Here is a 22,962-nt window from a genome sequence, read left to right as displayed (position 1 = left end):
TTTGCGAGAAAAAGCCTTACCATAGAAAACATTTTCCACAAAATTTATACAAAATCTAATCTTTTACAGGAAGACTCCCATCTATTTTTTTTGTAAAGTTTACATGGTCGTTTCTTGCCGCCCACCAAAAATAAGAATGCATAAAGCATATATATTCCACACATTATTTTATATATATACATATATATATATATATACACACACACACACACACAGTTAATTGCTGAAAAAAAGCCTTTACTATTTTATACATGGTCATTTTTGCACAGAAAAAAATGCCTGACTATATACACAGTTGACTTTTTGAAAGAAAAAACACCTCACGTGGGCATTTTATAAAAAAAAAAATAAAAACACCTGTTAGAAAGAGGGAAAAAATAATTTCTGAGAAAAAAAAACCTTAGTTTATATTTGAGAAAAAAGGCCTCGCTATACATGGAAAATGTATCTACATATAAACAAAATATGAATGAAAATACATAAACGAACCTTTCTATGGCTTTTTGTATGTAGATGTTTTCTGGTGTAGAGGTATGATTAGAATTTGAACATCTTGTATCATTATGGAAAAATAAACTTTATTGCAAGTTGCAATGAGCAGAGCAAACGGCGCCACCTGCGCTCTTTGAACCCCCCCCCCTCAAGAAAATAAAAATACAGTCATGCTGCTTTAGCGCACGTGGAAACAATAAAACGTGACTTTGCAAAACAAAAGGCTTTTGTTTTTTCAGAGGGAGAGGGAGGGGGGGGGACGCATTTACAAGCGGTACAAAATGCGCGCGTGGAGAACCTGTTCGGCTTTGGAAGCAAAACTTTGCGGGACGTGTGCTTTTCAAAACCTAAAATGTTAATTACCTATAACGAATTTATGACACTGTTATTGATAATACGTAATGACGTATAGTATAAATAATAAATACGACTGTAATAAGATAATTTATATAAAATATATATTAGCTGTAAAAGAAAACTTACTTCTTATTTAATAATATGAAAATATTTGACAGAATACATGAGTCCAAAATGAAAAAAAAAAAAAAAAAATCAAGTCAACACACAGCGTACGGGCAAAGAATCCGTTTCCAAAATAAAAGCGGAGCTCGGACAGCGGGGGACCACGGCGTTTCCGTAAGCGCCGGAGGGTCGTGCGGCGCGGAAGAAGAAACCTCGGCGGTCGGCGGCGGCCTCCTTCCTCCTTCCCGCCCGAGCTGGCGGCCCCGCGGCCCGCTTCCAAAGGTCTCCGGAGGGCGCGGGGTAAGACGAGCCCCGTCGGGCCGGCCCCCCCGCCCGGGAAGGGGCCCTCTCCTCATTCCAAAGCCGAGCGTCCCGCCGCCGTCAAAAGCGCTCAAATTCACCGGCCGAGCTGCGCCGAAAGCTTCCGGGAAGGCCTCCGACGTCACCCCGTCCGGAAACGCCCCCTTCCTCCGCCTCCTCGCGGTACTCCGGCGCCTGGCCGCAAGCCAACACGGTCGGGGCCGGGTGGTCGGCGTCGAGGTCGGCGTCGGAGAGCGGCGAGGCCGGCGCCCCGGCGCCCCGCGCCGGCACCGAGGCGTCCCCGGCGGCGCGCAAGCGCTCGGCGAAACTCTCTGGACGCACAAAAACAAAACAAAAGAAAAGCCGTCAACTGGCGAAATGCGAGGAGCTCCAAAGTCCAAGTAAATAAGTTGCAGTAAGAAATGTTATATTCATTGTACGTGGATGTCATCGTGTACTTTTTTTGACTTGATACTATACTTTTATTTCCTGTAGCGGAATTGATTGCTGTAACATGCTTTTTTCTTTCGAGGATTTATCCATTTATTTGGAACTTTTATCATTTTTCAAATTGCTATTTGATCTACTTTTTTTTCATTTGAACTTTTATTTCCCTTTATTTAGCGGAGCGGAATGTAATCCTATACCGCGGTTTATTGTTTCTAGAATTTATCCGCTTATTTTGAGCATTTAGAAACCATTTAAAACATAGATTTTTGTTCATGTATTCATTTATCGAATAAATGTAATCAAATGGTTTTATTTTTTATTTATTTCGATTCCACGTCGTATGTCTCTAGAATGTATCCATTGATTTGGAACTTTTGGAAATGACCTTTTTTTAGATTTACCTTCATTTTGTCTAGTATAATTTTTTTTTTTTAGAATGTATCCATTGATTTTGAATTTTTGCAAGAACATTTCATTTTGTTTTGTGTTATATTTACCTGTGCGCATCGGAACTCATTTCTCTGCCACGCCCCCACCCCTTCTCGGATTTTATCGGAAGCTATTTCAAAAATGTCGTTTTTTTATCTTTAGAGCTAAAGGATCCGCCGAGCCGGAACGGATCCCTTTCCTTTGCGGCCGAACTCTTTGGATTTTTCGTTCCCGAAGGCGGGGCTCACCCTCGGCGGCCAATCGCAGCAGGTGCGCCTCCAAGTCGCCCGCCGCGCGTTGCGTCACGTACGCCCGGAACTGGAAAAAGGTCACGGCGTCCTCCCGCTGCTCGGGGAAGTCGTTGGCGTCCGCCATCTCGCGGGCCACCCACGGGATCACTGCGGGGGGGGACGGACGGCCTTTTTCATCTTTCTGGTCTCTGGGCGGGGAGCGCGCGAGGCGGGCACCTGCCGGCCCGCTCTGCGGGAAGAGCCGTTCCAGCGCCGGGCGGTAGCGGCGGGTCAAGCCGGCGGCCAATCGCTCCGGCGCGGCGTGGAAGAGGCCCGGCGAGCCGCAGCACTCGGCCCACAGCGCCGCCGCCTCCCCCCGCCGCTCCTCCGCCGCCGCCTCGGCCTCGGCCAGGCTCTCCAGGAGCGCCGTCTGAGACGCCAGCTTGAGGAGGACGTCGCCGCGCCGGCACGCGCTCGCGTCCTCGTTCAGCGCCTGCGCAAAAGGGAAAACCAACAAAGATTGCGCTCAACAAAGAATTCCCCGTTTGCCGACATAGTTGACGCGCCGCTCAACGGTAATCGCAGGAAATTCATTGTCAGAAATCGGTGATTATTTTTGTACACGAAATGAAATTGTACACGTTTTGATCATCTGCTGGAAATTTCAGCTCCAGGCAGTTCTTCTCCAAAAGGCCTTTCCATAAATGTAAGGTGAAAACGCTTGAAATGATCGCTAAACGACTCGGGTTGGGAAAAAAAGGCGGGTGCCTGGATGAGTCGGCCGCAGTAGCGCAGGTGCGCCACCAGGGCGGCGTCCAGGCTGTCGTTGGCGCCGGCGAGCGGCAGGGGGCTGCCGGCCACGCTGTTGCCCACCCCCGTGTCCTCCGTCGGCGCCTCCGTCGGCTGCTGATCTCTGAGCCACACACAAAATAAACACACACCTCATTGGAACATGGAAAATCCGGGAACATTTGGAATCTGCCAGAATTCCTTTTTGGTGTATTTTTACTTTGGATTTCATCCTATTTTCGATGCGTTTCATTAAAGGCAATCGATTTCCCGCTCTATGAGTGATCAAATAAAGGAGAGATTTGCTTGTGTTATAGATCTCCAAATATTTTTTCCCAAATTGCGGCCGGCGCTCGGAAGAGAAAGGAGCAATCCGAGCTCACCCCGTTGCGTCGGCGTCGAAGGGCGGCGGGGGCGGGACGGCGCCGGCCTCGTCGTCGGGCTCGTCGTCGTCGAAATCCGACGTGTTGAGGAAGTCGAAGCTTTCCAGCGCGCTTTCCACCGTCAGGCTGAGGCTGGACGAGTCGCTGGTGCGGCCCGCCGGGCGACGCTGGAACAAAACGCTGCATTTCAGAGTGGTGACAAAAAGTCACAAAAAAAAGCCTTTTATTTTTCCGAAAAACATTACGCGTCGTAAGGCGTAGCGACTTGATATAATAAGGCGGGGTTTTTTTCCAGAAAAACATGACAATGGCTTAGGGTTATAGTCTGGTTGCTTGCTTTTTACGCCCAGGTACAGTGAGTACGCTGCATAACGAGAGCCCCCCACCACCAATGTATAGCGGTGGGCGGGCGGGCGCAAATAACGAGCGGCGGGCGGAGGCGTGCGCAAAGGAGAGGGCGGGCCTACGGACCTTCAGGAGGTCCTCCAGCCGCAACACTTCCCGCTCCAGGTCCAGCAGCTGCGGGCACGGGCGCGCCTGCGCCTCCAGCGTCAGCAGCAGGCCGCGGACGGCGTCCTCCAGGGCGCCGTCCTCCTCGGGGCCTCCGTCCTCCTCGGGGCCGCCGCCCTCCCCCGGGCCGCCGCCCTCCTCCGGGCCCCGCCCCGCCGTCGGCCCCGCCTCGTCCGCCGGCGACGTCAGCCGCCTGACCAGCTGCCGCGTCAGGTTGCCGCCCTCGTCCTCGTCGTCTGCGCGGGTTTTGAAAAAGATCTCTTTTTAGGGGGGGAACGATCAGAAATGACATTGGAAATGAAAATGAAAACAAATATCGGATCTTATGGATTTTTGTTTCGATTTTTTGGGAGCGGCACCAAAGCGAGAGAGGGCGTGGAGAAAGCCGACCTTGCTCCAACTGGACGGGCAGCGGGTGCTCGGCGTGGTCCAGGAAGACGTCCTCGGGCGCCACGGCCCACTCCTCGTCCTCCGGGCCGCCCCCGTCCGTCTCCCGCTCGCCGTCCTCGTCCTCCTCGGCGATGGAGCCGTCCCGCGGCCGGCGGGGCGAGGCCTCGCCGTCGGGCGGCGTGAGCGTGATCTCCGGGTTGGACGCCGTCGGCGAGCGCGAGCCGGGCGCCGGGCCGGGGCCGGAGGCGTCCGAGAAGGCCGAGGACGGACGCCGGCGTTCCCAGGCGCCCCCGTTCTCAAACGCGTCGTCCGGGAGGGTCGCCTGACGGCGAGGAAACAGAGGTCAAACATATACATATATATATATATATATATATATATATATATATATATATATATATACATATATGTGTATGTGTCAAAAAAATGGAATGAGTTCAAATAGAGCGCATGCAAAGATGGCAGGCGACTGGAAAGCGCAAGCATGGAGAAAGGCGGGGGGAGGGGCCACGCCGACTCACGTAGACCGCCAGGCTGGCCTTGGGCCTGGGCGCCGACAGGTCGCCGAAAGAACGGGCGCGCCGGAAGGTCTCCAGCAGGGCGTCCCCCAGCGCGTGCAGAAATGACGGACGCCGGCGCTCGGCGGGGGGCCGGCGCCACGTCTTTAGGGGCGCGCGTGCGGGGGGGGGAGGGGGCGGCGACACGAGCGGGTGACATAGGCCGCATGCAACCACGCGGGCCTTCGGGCGCCACTCACAAAGAAGGAGGCGTCCTGGAAGGTGGGCGTCTCGGGCGTGCCCTGGCTGTAGACCGACACCCGGCGCTGCAGCGCCGCCGCCTTGCTCACGTTGCCCGACGACAGCGTCAGGTCCTCCGCGCCGAAGGGGCTGCCGAGCGACAAAAACTTCAGGGGAAGGCGGCGGACGTTCGGGGACGGCCGGCGAGAAACGTCAAAAGGACGCGCCAACATTTCGGAAGGGGAAATCGAACGGTTTTCTTTTCAAACGAAGAGAAAATTGATTGGAACACAATGTGACATTTTGCTACGCTGTGTTGTAAGAAATGAACAGCTTTTTTATTTTGAAAAGCAAATTAATTGGAACAGGAAGCTTTTTTTTGCTAAATTGTTTTGCCAAGTGAAGGCACTTCAGGGGGTGTTTAATTTTTTTTTTCTTCCATGTAAACCTAACAGAATGCAGTGACAAAAATATATGTTTTATAAATAAGGGCAAATTGATTGGAACAGAAAGTGACTTTTTGGCAGGCTGTTTCGCCCCAGGGAGGTACTTCAGGGGGTAGTTTCTTACACACATTTTTTTTTAAATAAGAGCAAATTAATTGGAACAGGAAGCGACTTCACGCTAGACTGATTTGCCCCATGGAGGTACTTGACATTTTTGACAGGGTTTGCGCACATAAATCTAACCGAATGCTTTTTAACGCGTGAAGAAGCGCTTTCTTTTCAAACGAAGAGCAAATGAATGGGAAGTGTTTTCTTTGGGTGGGGGAAAGCGCGAGTGGCGGCACTTACTACCAGGTGACCTCCAGGTTGAGCTTGATGGTGCCCAGGTCGTTGACGTCCACGGCCAGCACCTGCGGCGCGGCCGTGAACAGCTCCTTGGTCTCGCAGATGACGCTGCCCACCAGCAGGTGGCTGGCCAGACCCTTTAGCTCCGTCACCTCCCAAAAACAAAGAAGAAGAATTCCACTTTGCGCATCTTTACCAGTACTTTACCATGACTCCTTCATTACCGATACGGATCCGCTACTTTGGTGCCTTGAATGACTTTAGTCCTAAAGCCGTCGCTTCGATACCTCGGGCAGCGTTTGATACCTAAAGCGATCGAGCGAGTGCTACCGCGCGCTCCATGCTTTTAGTATCGGAGGAGCGGACGGAAAAGGGAAGCCTTTTCCCACGGCCCCCCGACAAAACTAAAGTGCGATGGGCACCTTGATGTTGATGAGGTCGCTGACGAGCGGCACGAAGACCATGCGGTCGGCGTCCCAACTCTGGCGGGAGTTGGCCTCCATCCTCCCCTTCAGCCTCCATCGCTGACGGCCGTAACGCATGAAAATCTGAGCCGAAAATTCAAAACCACATTTTGGACAACGGCGCACTATATAGTAAGGAAACTGAATAAAATTCTGGACAAAAACAAACAAATACAAAAAAGATCAATGGATCGATATCGATTTTTTTTGTAAACATTTAACAGGGAAGTCACCCCCAAAATGTTCTATGCGATTCTGTCGAAATAAATGGCCATCAGTTCTCAAATGAATTGACAAATGTTCAGGGCTCAGCTTGCGAACGTCACATGACCAAACTCAGCCCCGATCGGTCGTTACTTGAGATGGGCGTTTTTCATAGCCCGCACATGCCATATTTGTCAAAACGCTTGATTTGGTCTATATTATTGCGAAGGGAAAAAACCAAAAAAGGCGACCCACCTCGTACTGGTCTCCCGGACAGAGGCGAGCGAAACCGGCCAAACCTGAGCGGATAAAAACACATTTTGCTTCGCGGTCATTTAAGACTGACGCCGAGGAGGCAAAAGGGGGGCGTGGCGCCGGCGGGGATTCCGACCTTTCATCTTGATGTGAAATTCCCCGAGCAGGTTCTCCAGGTCGCTCTCAAAGGCGCTCATGTTCTAGACAAAAAAAAAAACAAACAAACAAACTTGAAAGTGGGCAGGCGCAATGGGGAAAAAGCTCCAAGCACCGAGCTCCGAGCTCCGAGCACCTCGGCGTATTCCTTGTACCGGCGGTTGACCTCGGCCACGCTCTCCTTGGTGGCCTTGGTGGAGGGCGAGCAGGCGAAGGCCCGCCTCATGCGGCCGGCCCCTTCCCGCAGACGGCTCTGGACGCAGAAGGCCTCGTACAGCTCGTCCACCTGCGGAATGGGGGGGGGGGGCAGAAAAACGCATAAGGAAAAAAATACATAAAGAAATAAAGTACTGAATTACTTCATGTACTCGAGTAAACGCCGAAGGACTAAAGTCACGGATTACCGAGGAGGGACGAACGGCGTCAATATGAAAATAGCGTATGGCTTGATTTCTATTTTCTGCTGAGAACGCTGGCGATGACGCAGTCTTGCTGCGGGGGTGGCAGCGGGATGACTCAGGGCTTATGTAAAAAAAAAAAAAATCTGGGGCCAGGCCACGTCTGCCAGCTGTCGGCCATGGAACGAGCACAATGGAATACGCACTTTTAAATGTGATTCATATTGAACTGGATTACGTTTGGTAAATAATGTAATCAATCACTTTAGGGCACCAAAGTAATCAGTTATTTCATCATCATTTCCTTGATGGTGTTGTGTATTCAATTGGTAACTCGAGTAATCAACTACCTTAGGTCACTTAAGTACCAAAGCCGCATTAATACTCTGGACAACAAAGTAGTGATCGATGAAGCAATTACTCTGGGCGAACTTTAGTACTTAATCGCAATTGAATTATTGTTTTGAGTTTGAGAGTGTTTCTGCTTCCGCCGAGAAAGGAAGAGAGGAGCCTTCTTTTCGCTGTCGGCTTTAACGCCGGCTGGCACCTCGCGACCTCGCTAGCAATGCGGACCGCACACGCGTTTGGCGGTGACCCACATCCTGCGGAAGCGCGCGTGTGCGTTTGATTGTCCGCAGGGCGCTTAGGAGGCGGCCTTCCGGTAACCGTGGCAACCGCGGGAGCCGCGCGGGAGCCCTGCCGTCACGTGCCGCCCGACGCCAGAGTGGAAGGGGAAAAAAAAAAAGTCTCAAAACCTCCGAGATAAACAATGCGTGTTCCGGGAACGCATGCCCAAAAAAAAAGACCTCAGAAGGATATTTGGTTGTCTTTATTTACATCTTGACCCACGGCCCGTTTCCTCTTCAAACGTTGACATTTTTTGCAGGAGGCCCATCAATAGGCTTGGGGGATTTATTGGTTTATTTATTGGCCCATTAGTGAGCCATTAGTGGCCCATTATATACCATCAATGACGGTCAAATGAAGCTTTGTGAAGCACTTGATGCCTGTAGTTTGTTTTGGCTCCTCTAGATGGCAGTGTTGGTTTAAAGACGCAGGGGAAATGGAATATTATTTCCCCTGCACAAGCTAGAAGAGTAAAAAAAAACAAAAAGAAAAAAAAAAGGCAGCTGCTCTATTTTGCCATCAATTAAAACTGAGGTAACAAAGGAACTATTTATTTACATTTATGCCGACCCCTCGCGCACACACAGTTTGGAATCAAAGCAAAGACCGGAGAAATTTGAGCGTGTCTTATTTGGAAAGAACTCGATTTCCATCGGAACGGTCAAACGGCTTTCGGCTTGCGGGCCGCGGAGAGGAAAATCCATCGCCAAGAGGCCCGGACCAATCAAATCACGGTATACATTTATTTAACTTTAAAACAACAACTTGAGATTTCTTTTTCAATACTGTCCAAAAGCACAAGCGCGACATCGCTGTGAACGATAGAACACGACAATCGAGTTTTTCACCGAAGAAAAAAAATCGTCTCATTTTGACGCTTCCCGTTCCAAAACTATCTAGCTTTGATAGAACGTTATGGGGGATTTGATACTGGAGTATCTTGGAAGGAACGTCCTTGATATCAGAAAGAGGAGAAAGGCGCTACCTTGCTGATGTGAAACTCCAGCCGCCTCACGTAGCGCTCGATGGCTTTGATTTGCTGCGAGGACAAAAGAAGGCGGTGACGGGCCGGCGGAATCCAAACCCTTTCTCGGCGAGGACTCCTCCTAGCGCTCGCTCGCTCGCTCGCTCGCTCACCTTGTCCAGATCGTAGAGAACGCCCTGGACACAGAGGCACTTAGTACGGGCCGCCGCAGCACGTCCGCTCGGGATTTCCTGGGACTCACCAGACGCGAGTTCCTCTTCATGTCCTTGGTGAGGAACGTCAGCTTGTCCAACTCCGCCTGGTGAGCCTCCAGATATTCGCTGAAAAGGGCACAAGATTAGACAATAAAGACATCTCCAAAGCAGACTTTTGAAATAAGCTATTCAGAAAACTTTTGTTAACGTTTTCATGAACAAACGCATCCAGCAAAGGGATCATGTAAACACAAAAATAAGCAACCGAATAGTTTCATGACGAGCGATGGAAATCTTCAATGCTGACGCGGACGGTGAACCGCCACAGATAGGCTAGCGGGAATTAGCCTTCTTGTTACTGTAATTCCAATCTTGCAAACAATAACAAATAGACACAACCACAGAATTACAAATGGGGAATTTAAGTCACCAAATCATTTCATTCTGATGAAAAATCTCAATATATGGAAGGAACATTAAACGCCATAGACGGCTAAAATCCATAGTAGCATCAGTGTATTTCTCTTACAGTCAATTTCACAAATAAATGAATGAACGCAACGTGGAGCACCATGGGCAGGCTAAGATAAATTAGCATAAATTAGCATTTCACCGTGATTTTTTTATTTGTATATTCAAACCCTGGATGTTCGATACCACCTTTTTTTCTGACCGATACCAGGACGAGTAGTCAACGATACCTCGTATCGATAACACTAGCAGAGTTGATACACAAATCCCCCCCCCCAAAAAAAAACCCAAAACAAATAGCCAGATCATTTTAAAGATAGAGCTAGTTTTCAACTTGACTTTTATACTTACTCCAGGCCTCGTTTGAGCGCGGCGTAGACATCCTCCACCCTCCCGGGCTGAGGCTCCCTGGTGCCGCCGCCGCCGCCGCCCTTGTGGCCGGACAGGTGACCTTTCCTAGATTTGGACGTCGGCTTCTTCTGCGCCACAGAGTTGCCCATGAACGAGTTACACCTTTGCCAAAACACGCAGGTTCACAAAAATAAATCATTAACTTCATTTTTAAGAAATATTTGTCCACAAAAAATAATAATCAACATATAGTGTTGGACCTGTTTTCAACAACAACAACAACAAAAAATTACGAATAAATATTTGTCCACGGAAAAACTTTCAACTAACTTTAGGGTTTCTGTAGAGATCTGTTCACAAAAATAAATCATTAACTTAATTATTTCATAAATATTTGTCCACAAAAAAAAAATAATAATCAACCTAATGTTTTGGACCTGTTCTCAAAAAGAAATAACTACAAATAAATATTTATCCACAGAAAAATATTCAACTAAAAGCGAAAACCCTCTTTTGGGGTTTCTGTAGTGACCTGTTTAAAAAAATAAATCATTAACTTAATTAATAATAAATATATGTCTGCAAAAAAGATAAACAACATAAAGAAAGAAAGAACGAATTATACATAAATATCTGTCCACAGAAAAAGATTCAATTTAAAGTGTCCTCTTTTGGCATCATAGTAAAAATCTGTTCACACACACACAAAAAAAAAAAATAACTTGACAGGTAACGAGAGGTGGCACGTGACAAGTGGGGTTCAACCAATCTTGTAAAATGGGCAATCTGGCTTTTTAAGATAATAAAATTGAATAACCTACAGAAAGAAAACGTTGCTTTTCCAGCCGATATTTTCCACGATACATTACTGGCCGTGCGAGCGGACGGCGGGTGCCCCCCCCCCCGAGGCCGGCCCGGATCGGAGGCGGCTCGGCTCCGTTTGCCAATAGGAACTTGAAATGTCAGCCCGATGGGAAACGGGAGACAAGCCGCGACCTCGAAATCAGCCGTATTTAAGAACCCGGGGGCGTGGCCTTACCGCGAGCGGCGCTCCTGCAGCGTACTGAAGCCGGCGAAGGACTGACTGCGGATGATCCCGTTGGGCCCTCCCGGCGAGTGCGTCCCGCCGGACGCCATGATCTCCGGAACGCGCGACGACACACCTGCCGAGAGACCGGTCGTCACGTGGGGGGGGGGCGGGGCCAGCTTGCGCTCCCGTCACTCACCCTACGTGCGTGCGCGCGTGCTTGTGTGTGTGCATATTTCCGAGCTGAGGTCACAAGTGAGACTGAGCATCAAACATTCCAAGAATACGCCAAAAAATGTCTCTGGCCGCTACTTCATAGGCCCTTCCTATAAATAAGGCAGGCGCCGCTATTTTGAGAAAAGCCAAAGACGACGCCGTGCGGGACCCACACCGAAATAGACGCCAGACTTGAACTGAAAAAGATCCGGGAACATTTCAGGCTTGGGGAACGTCCAAGAAAGACCGATTAACATAAAATTCAAAATAAAATGGATTTTTTTTTTCCTTTTTCAGACTCACCTGAAACCGGATTGAACACTGTAAAAAGTTGCCATTTGTAGAAAGTTTACTTACGGTAAATTTCACACCAAGTGCCACTACTTTTTTCTCAAGCTTTGAACCCCGCGGCTGCTAAAAAGGGCCAAAAATCAGCACGGATAATCGCCCCCCATCGACTACCTGGGATCAATGGTCTGGTTGGAAGTATCAAAATACGTCTTTGAGCTTGGATGAGTTTCTATTTTCCCATGGAAAACAGACCAAAAAAAAGCACCCAAAGAAAAGCGTCACTTCAAATGTTTCGATTTTTAGCGCTTTTAATAATATATGCAGAGTCATCAGGTTTGCCTTGTTTGGAGCGTGGACAAAAGCACAGCGCTGTGTGTGCGCGTTTGTGTGCGTGTGCGCGCGCACGCGTCAGCGCTTGTTTTACATAACATGCCTCATCCCATTTTGTCTCCGGTTGCCATGGCAAGGCTAATTCATACGGGCAAAAAGAATTAGCTCACTGTTGGAGCAAACACACACATGCACACGCGCACAAGATAGGGATTACTTGAGTGCACGCCTTTCAATTTGAAAAACACACAGTTCATGCATCGCATGGGAATTTTCGGAAGGTATTGGCAAAAAAATCATGAAAAAAGTTCCCTTGGATTCCGATAGCTGAAAGTGACGTGAGCTCAATTAGCCCAACTTTCAAATGAAGTCTTTTTTTTTTTGGTGTCCGTTGTGTTTTTCGAGCGGCATCCGCGAAAACCAACGTGGCCCCAGGCCGGCTCGTCCCCCCCGCGCACGCTCAAAGCCGCTCGAAGGGCGTCTAAGGACGCCTTTGTGCACGGGCGCCCAAAGGCCTGAATGGACTGACTGGCAGCCGCATTGAGCCGCGCGAAAGGCCGGCGGGCCGGCCGTGGGAACGCCGAACGGGAGCGCGCCGCCGGTCGCCATTGTGGCTCCCAATGCGGGGGGAGCGGGGGTTAGAATTAACTCTTTTACTGCCGGCCAAACATGAAAATAATAATAAGCACCTGATATTAAAAGTCTAGCCAAACACCTGAAAACTTTTGAAAAACTTACCATTTATAGGACGCGCCCATACTTTTGGCCTTCATTTTTTTTTTTTTTTTTTGGGGGGGGGGGGGGGGGGGGGGTCCTTACATTTGGGGAATTACGGTATATATTTTTTGTACGTTATAAGGTGTGTTTCAGGTTCCCCATTTTGTGAGCGGTCAGTGAACGTCTCGCCGGTGAAACATTGAACGCGCTCATATAAAATGCACATCTGTGATAAAAAGTGCATCTGCTACTTGGGAAACAACAGTACTTTTTCTTCCGTTAAAATGTTCCCCATTCTATGACTTGCGTATGATGTTTTGGGAGGGACATTAGCGCCACATCTGGATAAAGCCAATCTATGCTACAAGCTAACAGTGTTGCAATTCCTTTGATTCCTACTAGCGGGATCGCTAACTTTCCCATGACTGCGGGACACAGCGCTATCATCACTGGAGTAGCGCTAGCCGCTATCAGTGAAAGAAATGTTTGTTTTGTCCCGCTCCAAACGGCAAGCTAACTGATCCTCGTTCGGCGAGCGCTCGCATTCCAGAGGGGGCTAGCCGTGCACATGCCCCCGTTTTTTTTTTTTGGGCTCATGCCCTTTATCAACGCAGTCCTTCTCAAACTGCAGGGAAACGGGCGTTAGTGTAATTGCACATCTCCGGCACTAGGCGGTGCAAGGGCGCTCATTGTCAAAGTGCGGGAGGCCCAAACTCTTCTGATCGCTGTCAAAGACATTATTAATTTGATTTAGAACAAAAAATTCGCACGTTTTGAATCTTCGAATTAAGAGGAGCGTTGGCCACCAGTCTTTCTATTTCATTTTTGTGTAATAGTAGTGCTGGTGTACTATTTTGGACAGCATTAAAAAAGAAGAAAAAATCTGACGTTGTTTTTAAAGTTACATAAATACATAAAATAAAACGAAATTTAATATTCACGGACCCTGCTTTGAGAACCGCGTGTATAGGATATGTAGGAGATAAACTCATTCACTCCCAAAGACGCGTTTTTACAGCTCTTTCTTGATTTCTCGGACATTCAGTCCCAAGTACTTTTTTATTTATACATCCGAAAAACAATGTAGAGACCCCCTTTTGAAAAAGGCATTTGAAAGAAATCTGTGAAGACATGGAAATCCATCTTTGAGATTGAATAAGTTGATTGGCGGCACATATTCCAGGTTTACTACCGCTGAAGATGGAAAAAAAAAAAATCCAAATGTCATGACGGGCATCAGAATGTAAGCGGCAGTGGGGTCACGCTGGGCCTAACGTGCTCATCCGCGCCTTTGAAATGCCGCCCGCCATCCTGACCTATAATTCAAACGAGGCCACCGTGGCAGACGCGGGAATTATCGCCACTGTGCCTTCAAAAAAAAAAAAAAAGAAAAGAAAAAAGAAGAGCAGGGTGATTAAAACGGCGCTATTTGGCAAAGTCGATTTCAACATTTTTTGGTTTGTGAGCTTTTAATTCGATTCATTTGTCATTTTAAAAAAGGAAGCTTTGAAAATCAGCCAAACTGTTGAAACGTTTGCAAAAGTGATGGAAAGCTTGATGCCTGCTTTGCAATAATCGCTACTAAATACCAACTTCATTGTGGCATTCAAAGGGATATTTTTAGCAGTAAAAGCTTTTGAGGGGTTTGTCTATTTTGAGTCTTTTGGTACCATCCATTTTGAAACACTTGAATATAACCAAAGTACCTGGGATTGAATCAAAATGACGTCTTTGGGATTGAATGACTTTTTTTGTTATCGTTTCATAATGGTGCAGCCCCAATATATATCGAACATTTCTATTAAAAAAAAAAAAAGCTATAATGGCTATTGCTTGAAGAAGATGGGCTTGCTCAGCCCTGCTCCACACGCAAAGAAGAGGAAGAACTATGAAAAACAGACAGCTTAGCAGCTTAGGGCCCTAAAACGCTTACGGCCATGGCAGTTGCGCCAGCTGCCGCGCGCCAGAGGTGCGCCTCAAAGTATCGCGTGTGCCATGTGCGACGTGCCGCTACCCCCCCTCCCGTACTGTAACAGTAAGGCGGGGGGGGGGGGGGGGGATTAATAGCCCCCATGGAGGAAACAGGGTGAAGATGGGTTCAAACGCACCCCTTCCTCCACAAATTGTCCGCGGGCAAACAGGAGGGGGAGGGGCTGCGGATAGACCAGTATGGAAGGAATGGGGAAATGGAAAGTGGGACAAAGACATCACTGATGGAATCGGGGCGCAGTCCACCGTGGTCCTCCGCCAAGATTGGCAAAGTTGCACAATCTGAAAACGAGCTAAATTGTGGAATCCAATTAAAAAACAAAAATCCAATTGAATGAGTTCACTTGCTTACTACATGAAATCACTAATACTTTGAAAAACACCATTTTTCCCCACCAGCTCTTGACTTGAAATGACCAAGAACATCACATGACCAAGCGGGGATGTCATTTTAAGTAAAAAAAAAAAAAAAAAAAGTATTAATTGTACATGAAAAACAAACCTCAAATTAATTACAGACAAATATGAACTTTATTGCTGGCAAAAATGACTAAATAAGTGCACTATCCCTTTAAGAAAGTTATGCACGTGCCATCAATGTTAAGTTTACATTAAATCTCATTTTAAATCAGTATTCTTAACTAAATTGTATGTATCTTAAGTTTGACTTTAACTTACTAAACACCTTCAATTTTCTTAAATAGCATCGCGGGCCAAGTCAAAATGTATTTTTAGCAAATGCTGCGGACTGCAAGATGTGGATGTTGGGCCGCAAATCGCCCCCGGGCCCAAACTTAGACACCCCAGATCTCGAACCATCGATCGAGATTTTGTGCATTTTTTATGAGTTTACCTGGAGAGCTTCCGATATTTTGTAACGACGATCATAATTATTAAGATCTTTTTCTCGCGTAAAAACTCAGCTGCCGGCCGCGTCGAAACCCGCCTGGTTTTACGAGAACCTCCGGTTAAAGCCGTCGCGTCAGACCGGTTCCCGACTGGACTTTAGCCTTACTGCTAGCAAGGAAGCTAAAGGCGCATCTTTTGAAGAATTTGCCCTCCAGACGGTCCGTTGGCAAAGCACTTAGCACGACGAGTCGCCGCAGCCCAAAACGTCGTCGCGACTATCAACCTCGGACCGGATGACCTCCGACCCCGCGGCTCCGCCGTCACTCAAACAACTTAAGTACAAGGAGCGCTAGCTTTATAATGCGCAATAGCTCCACCTAAAGGACTAAAGAGGAACATTAGTGAAACAGTTTTTGACTTTTTTTGCCCAATTTTTTACGCTGTGAGGCACAAAGCTAGCAAGGAGCTTTTCCTGCAGCACGCCTGTGTATGAAATAACTTGAAAGAGGGCACTCCTCGTGGAAGTATGCAGGGGTCTGCATTTCGTGCTACGCCCCCACATCCCTCCTTCAAAAAAAAAAAAAAAAAAAGAAGCAGATGGAGGGACACATGGACAAGGAAGCAGGAAATCTTGTGTTCAAGTCCAGTACTGGAAAAGTTTAAAAACAAAACAAAAAAAAGACTACAGGCACAGTGGCGGCGCTACTTCCTAACACCTCTTGTTACGAAACATTCAAGTTAGACTTTGGAAGGTGGGCTTTGGAACAAAAAGAGGTGGCTGAATTGCCTCCAAAGCACGGCGCGGCCCTCAATGACACTTTGGTGAAAGGCCTCAAGAGGCTTCCGGAAAAGACGCCCTGGGAACACAGCGCTGGGACTTTGCTTGAGCGAGGCCCAAACATGCTGGCAAAGCGCCCGCCGCCGCTTAACCATATCAAAGCCGACCCGCTGCTAACTCTGACGGAAAAAAAAAAAAAAAAATCTCTATCCCAAGCAAGCAAGCGGCCAGATTCCCAGGTCTGCGCAACAAATCCTAAAGTCAAATACGTGCCAAAGATGCATTTTTTTAGTCGGTATTTTCACACTAAAGTAAACCATTACTCTGAATTATGTAGGCCATTACTTTAGGTGAAGTAATTGAGTACTCGAAGCAAAACTTTCACGTAAATGATTATTTTAGTACTTGTGGTAATAAAGTAACAGGTTGTTCACTTAATCAAATTCAATTAGGCTTTTAACACTGCCTGGCAACGGGTAACCATCAGGAGCGCATGTATTATCAGTATCATTTCATAATATGGCATTGCCCATTGAGTTCTGCCTAGCAACTGGTGACCTATAGGAAAACATCCATTATCTGCTTAGCTAGCTAGCTTTCATTTGAAGAATGTTCCTTGGTTTAACAAAATTCAATACAGTTTTGCTAAATCAATTTTGCCTTGCATCAAGAAACACAAAATATACATTTTGCTAACATGAAAGCATTAACTCAAAGCTTTTAGAAATACCGGACACCAAGCAATATGCAACCAATTGGAACGATACTGATGAAATAAAACCCTTTGTCGTTGATTTTGACAATGTTGATGACTTTACTATTGAAATTAAGTCAGTTTACATGGTTGCCCACTCAGCATTAATTTTTTTTTTCATTGCCCCAAAGTACTTTTTTCCAAGTAACACGTGACCACAAAAAAATATTGATACTGGCACCTGCTTGTCGGCTACGATTTGATTCCGGTAGTATAGTTTATAAAATATAAACAAAAAAACGCTTTTTTTGTTTGTTTTTGCCTTAACTACGGTTTACCTATTATATGATATTTTCCTCCATGGGAAGTCATGGGAATATCCCCCGGAAAACGGACAAATGAAAACGGGGCCAGGACATCAAAGGCCTAATTGGCGTGGCGTGTGGAGCCGCACACCTCCCCCCACAACAAAACGTCCACGCACGCACACGACGTGACCTCGTGTCACTTGCAATTTGATATTTGAACTCCAAAGAGGGCAACCCGCGGATAAAAATAGACAGTCGCGTTATTCGTGCTCCCTCGAACGCACCATCGTTAAAAGTGAAAACCTCGCTTTCTCCCACATGTCACTGAATTCCTCCATGCTCCACTGCCCATAAGGGGAAAACGTCGCGTTTCTTTTAAAGAACATACGAACAAACAAAACAAAAAAAGACTTTAACTCACCTCTGCCGAGGTATTTATGTGTTTTTCGTGGGCCGTCAGCGATGTTTTCGGAGCGCGTCTACCTGCTCCCCTCCATCCATCCGCTCATTCATTCATGCGTCACAAACATACTTTTTCCCCGGCTCGTGCGCAGCAAGACGGACATCGATTTCAAAAAGCGTGGAAAATAAACAAAAATTAGTAAATCTCAACAATAGATGGGTAAATGGTGTCGTATCGTCGTCGGTCGCCCACTTCTAGGACGCCCACTCCCACACATCTTAGTTTGTGTTCGCCTCGCTCCTCCTGGACAAATGCCAACCAATTAGGAGAGCGAGGAGGCGGGATCACACGGAATTGTCTTCCGGGGTTTGGACGGCATCGGCGTTGGGACAGAAGAAGTGCTAGTTGTATAAAAACCGTCATCCTTTATTTAAAAAAAAATCAGTACAGTACTCATTTTAAGATATTTCTGATTAATCGACATTTACCTCATCAAACAATGGGAACATTTGTAACTCACACTGTCCTTAAAAATGCTAATCTGAATTTCGAACTAAAAAAATATTCCAATAATTCAACAGGGAATTCCACTCAAATCGAAGATTTTTTTAAATTATTATTTTACATTTTTTTTTCAATAAAATTGAAAGAAATGTAAAGATTGAATGTAAAATAAAAAAAATGTTTTGAGGATTAAATGCGTTAAGTACTGCAATTGAATGACAAGTTGAAAAAAGTAAAAGCACGTCTTTGGTATTTTAGTACATTAAGTGAATTTGCAATGCACATTCAGGTAATAAAGAATACTATGTACATGCCTTTTTTACATGCTGTATTTAAAGGGAAAATTGGTATAATTTGGGGATAGAATGGTATACTTCCCACAGCTGTTTTGGTTAGTAAACAGGCTCAGGGATGGAGACGACGCTTATTAGAGGAAGGCGTTCTTTCTCAGAGTATTTTGCGCCTTTGTGAGTCTTTACTGTCGGCAAGTGGACGCGATGTTCCGCCCGCTGCGTCCAAATCCAATTGAGCGCTCGCCCTTCCAAGAAGGAAGGCCAGCAGAAAATGCTTTTGTCCCTTTTCATCCATCAGCCGCCATTACAACGCCGGCAAGAAAGAAAAGGGATCGCGGAAACACTTGGCATCCTAATTCTGATTTATGCAAGCGGGGTTGAAGATTTTTTTTCATGCAGTTTTCTTTGAGCTTTCATCTACAGAAAAGCGAAACTACGTAAGAAAAAAAACTGCTTTTGTGTCAGCTGTGGTAGTGCGCCACGATGGCCAGAGGATGGCGCTGTTTTGAAAACATGTTTTTTTTTCTTTTACATGAATTTAATCATTAATGTATCGCAGGTCATGGTGGAAGGCAAAATCATAATGAAAAGGTGGAGACTTTTAGGTGGTAATAATCCTTCTTGTCCAACAGAGGGCACTGTATTAATAACAAAAGCAACAACACAACAAAAAAATTCATCTTTGAATCGTCTCTAAATCTTAGAATACTTGTACTCCGATTTTGGATAAAAAAAAAAAAAAAAAAAAAGTATGATACAATAAAAGGTTTGTGGCAATTTTCAACACTGGGCAAGTGTGGCACTGCCCGACCAGCAGATGGCGATGTTATAAAAAAAGAAAGAAGAAGAAACCATTGGTGGTGTTTTCGTCAACATGTATAAATCTAGTAATGTTTAACATAATTTTGCTTGTATCCCTAGAAATGGACGGTAAAAAAAAAAAAAAAAAAAAAATCGCGAAAACATCAAAACTCAATAAAAAGATGAAGGGGCAAGTATGGCAATTACTCACTCTGTCAAGTAGATGGCACAAAAAAGGCATCTACAGACATCAAAAGGCTTACAGGTCAAACTACGAGGACTTTTTGAGGTTATAGCTCAAACGATTTTCTACGTGTCGAGACATATAAGACTCCAATATTTTCAGCAGCTGTCAACGCGGGCCTGTAATTACGTCTGTCTTCGACGTCGAGTCAGCCGCATTGACCGTCGCGTCAAATTTGTCATGGCTCCGCCTACTACAGCTGTTTCATTGGACTGGTACAGCTTTGAGAGGGGGCGGGGCTTCCCGCCCCACGTCACTGAGCTTCCTGGAAGCGGCCTTCAAATGCGGTGCGCTGAGGTTGGTAATGACAGCTTGTCGCCAGAGCCCACAACTGCGCCAACTTCATCGCCGTGGTTGGAATGCGATACGACACGAGGGGGTGCGCCAAATCCCCGCAGCGGCTGCGTCACAATCAAAGCGGGGAATGCAAAGAGAGAGAAAACCAAAAGAGTGAGCGGTGGAAGACTAATAAGGGAATACGATGATGAAATACGAAGAGGGGGGTGCGTTCGATTGAAAACGAGAGGGGTACGCCCTCCAGAAGGTCCACCAAGTTTAAAGATGAAGAATGCAGAGCGCAGGGAAGAACCAAACGGAAAGGAATGAACATTGAAAATTCACTCAATGTACACCCTACACCCCCTTGAAAACCTAAGCATTAGCACACCCCTATTTCTGTCACAAAAAATACACCCAACCTAACGTAATGAAGAAAAAAAAAAAAAAAAAAATCGAGATATAATCTTCACACCGTTGCATTTGGAAATCACCCTGCCTGATGTCAACACCTCAACAGTGACCAAGCTAAGAAAATCCAGCGCTAAATTTGTGAGCGAGAAGACATTTGGAAGACATTTCTGCTCTTACTGTATTTGTTTCAAAACCAGCAAAGCGTTACACAACCGCGTTCCCCTCTTTTTTTTCTTTTTGTGGTTCCGCCTATAAATAATCAGTCAGTCCTTCTAATGTTAGCTGTCCTTCACCACAACTGACGCCCACTCACAGTGCGCACACCTGCCACACACAAATATTTTTCTCCACCTCAAACCAATGGCCGGATCGTGCAAACGTCCCCGCGGTGAAGGCGCACCACTTTGAGAAAATGAGGTCGATGGGAAATTGTCACTTCTTTACACACACAGACGTTTCAACAACATATTTCAAACCAGGTGCACTTAATTTCAACTCTGTGACGGCGCACCACTTTTTTGGCGGGTTGAAAACTCATCAAACTTCAAGTCTCGTAACTATGACACAAACAGGATCAGATTTAAGGCGCACAAATGACAAATAACTGGCTGAACCTTGCAACACATTGGAGGTGCACATCTAGTTTGAACTACAGCCACACTGTGCAAGAGCGCACCACTTTTTCCTCAAATGACAATGCCTTATTAGTGGTTCCATCTTTAAAAAAAAAACAAAAAAAAAAACGAACTTATCAGCATCTCGTCCACCGCCAGACACCCTCGGGCACGCACCCCTTCGCACCAATTTCCCGGTCTGCCGGCGCACCCCCGACCGGCCTACCGTCCTCGTAGAAGACGTCGTCCGCCTCCTCGCGCATCAACATCAAGTCGTCCGTGGCGGCCATGGCGCTTTTTCCCCTCTGGTGGTGCGGCGGTGCGCGGAGGCCGGCCGGCCAGCCAGCCAGCCTTTGCTAACTTTCGGCAACTGGGCGGACCGTTTCGTAACATCCTGTGCAAAGCTGAAGTGAGAGTGAGTGTGTGTGTGGCGCCTGGAGAGCACTTGTATGTGTGTGTGTGTCTATAAGTGGACAGGCGACTTTTGATGAGGAAGAAGAATTATCCGGCGTGTTTTAAAACAAACACAGATGCTGTCAAAGCGAGTGTGTGCCATTCCTTCACAGGGATTTTTTTTTTTTTTTTTAGCGCACTTCACAGCGCCTAAATGGAAAGGCCTCGGCGCGGCGTCTATTAATATCTCTCACGGTCGCCATGGCGCCCAAGCAGACACTTGATTAGGTACACTTGCTCAGGCGCAATCTCAAAGGAAAAATGACAATCCTGTTTTTTTTTTGGGATATTGTTGTCTGGAAATGGGCTATTTTTTGGATGGCGTGACTTTGTTTTAAATTTGGTGCGGCCACTTTTTGAGAATTTTGGTTGGCTAAAATGATGACAAAATCTGTCCAACATATAAAGAAATTGCTTTACTGGGAACCAATGTAAAAAAAGTGAAAAACATAAACAAGTGAATACATCAAACAACGGCTATTTGATTGAATTTTTTTAAATCTTGCATCTTTTCGCAGTTTCCGCAGTCATTTCCTATTTGCCCATGTGGAAATAGAAAGTAGGGCTGCCTGGCGCAGATTCATTAGCACTTTCCCGTAAGACTTCCTCTCGAGGGAAGCGTGAGGACAAAGTCGTTTTCGCCTGCTTTCGCACCGCTGGACAAAAGTATTGGGACACCCAAGCATCCGCCGGCAAAATTTGGCGTTGAAAAGATAAAGATTGTTTTTTTTTGTGCACCGTCTTGAGAGATGACAGCAAGTTTGCCAGCCCAAACGGGAAATTATAAGCAAAGCTACAAAATTCTTTGAAGAAAAAAAAAAAAAACGATAGATGCGCAAATTTTTTTCTTTGTTTGCAAAAATGACATTTTTGAGAGGGGTGTATTTCCGTATTTGCAGTAGTTCATTGCTTGCAAAATTTTTCGTTATATTTGTGGTGGGGGGGTTGATGAACAATCATAAAAGTTAACAATAGTTTTGCTAACATTTTGGGATTCCATTTGAAATGGTTGGCAATGTAATGCTTTGACTTTTATTTCTGTTTTGCTTGACACAAAAAACGTACATAATCCCCATTTTTTTTTTTTTTGCTTAGCGGGATGAGCCGACGCCATCCCGTCGCAAAGGTTGCCTGGTTACCGCGGCGACAATAAAACGAAGCGAGCATGCTTAATCCCATTCGTCACGCTACCCTGTTGCACATTTGTGCGAATGGAGGACAAGCATCGTGTAGAATGGATAGAAAAAGTCTACACACCCCTAATCAAATTTGCCATAAATCAGAGGAAAGAAAGTGAGATAACATAAGCGTGCACCCCCGATTAAAAGAAGACGTAAAGCAATCACGATCTCACCAAGTCAGCAGACAATCGGCCAAATAAACTTCGGCAGTGAGTACATCGTAAGCATGGATAGCAAAAATAGTAAGAAAATGCATTACGTACAGCAGCGGCAGCCATATGGTTTAATCCATAGATGGTTTATTGTCTTAGCGCGACGCTCCATAACGAAGAAGTAGGACGACAAGAGTTTTTCTTTTGACGCCGCCATTTCATCAAGCGCTCTTTTTCCCCGGTCGCTATTGTCTTTCTTTTTTTTTCCCTCCGCCACAATCGTCTTTGTGTCTCCGTAGAGGGCACGGCCGGCACGAGACAACGGAGGCTGGCACCGTACGCGGGGACCACGCGACCCTT

The 22,962-nt window shown here is 46.5% G+C and overlaps 1 protein-coding gene across 8 annotated transcripts; it reads right to left on the bottom strand.

The window, feature by feature from the left end:
* Positions 1-220: 220 nt before the first annotated feature.
* ripor2 (RHO family interacting cell polarization regulator 2) lies at positions 221-22,835 on the bottom strand. 8 transcript variants are annotated; one of them, XM_088404518.1, is made up of 20 exons: positions 22,714-22,835; positions 11,108-11,231; positions 10,069-10,230; positions 9,294-9,372; positions 9,205-9,228; positions 9,053-9,106; positions 7,179-7,328; positions 7,023-7,086; positions 6,887-6,930; positions 6,386-6,511; positions 5,967-6,115; positions 5,193-5,322; positions 4,957-5,097; positions 4,436-4,757; positions 4,007-4,281; positions 3,536-3,702; positions 3,132-3,276; positions 2,601-2,856; positions 2,382-2,531; positions 221-1,586 (listed from the first exon to the last, which is right to left on the bottom strand). In XM_088404518.1, the coding sequence occupies exons 1-20, from the start codon at positions 22,817-22,819 to the stop codon at positions 1,336-1,338; spliced, it is 2,919 nt and encodes a 972-aa protein (XP_088260644.1). In that variant the 5' UTR covers positions 22,820-22,835; the 3' UTR covers positions 221-1,335. The 8 variants fall into 8 exon arrangements, with proteins under 8 accessions (XP_088260644.1, XP_088260645.1, XP_088260646.1 ...); XM_088404519.1 differs by having other exon boundaries at positions 5,970-6,115; XM_088404520.1 differs by lacking the exon at positions 22,714-22,835 and adding an exon at positions 21,043-21,208.
* Between the last annotated feature and the right edge of the window lie 127 nt (positions 22,836-22,962).

The sequence above is a fragment of the Hippichthys cyanospilos genome, chromosome 21 (genome assembly GCF_059441005.1).
Source record: "Hippichthys cyanospilos isolate Australia breed blue-spotted pipefish chromosome 21, RoL_Hcya_1.0, whole genome shotgun sequence".
Taxonomy (NCBI): Eukaryota; Metazoa; Chordata; class Actinopteri; order Syngnathiformes; family Syngnathidae; genus Hippichthys; species Hippichthys cyanospilos.
Note: the sequence above shows the minus strand (reverse complement) of the source record. Positions and strands in the feature narration are given on the sequence as shown.

Coding starts and splice junctions, on each gene's coding strand:
- ripor2 (XM_088404518.1), bottom strand. CDS start 22,819: ATGGCGGCGTCAAAAGAAAAACTCTTGTCGTCCTACTTCTTCGTTATG. Junction 7,087..7,178: donor GGTACAAGGAATACGCCGAG/GTGCTCGGAGCT, acceptor TTTTTTGTCTAG/AACATGAGCGCCTTTGAGAG. Junction 5,323..5,966: donor AACCTGGAGGTCACCTGGTA/GTAAGTGCCGCC, acceptor GTCGCTCGGCAG/CCCCTTCGGCGCGGAGGACC.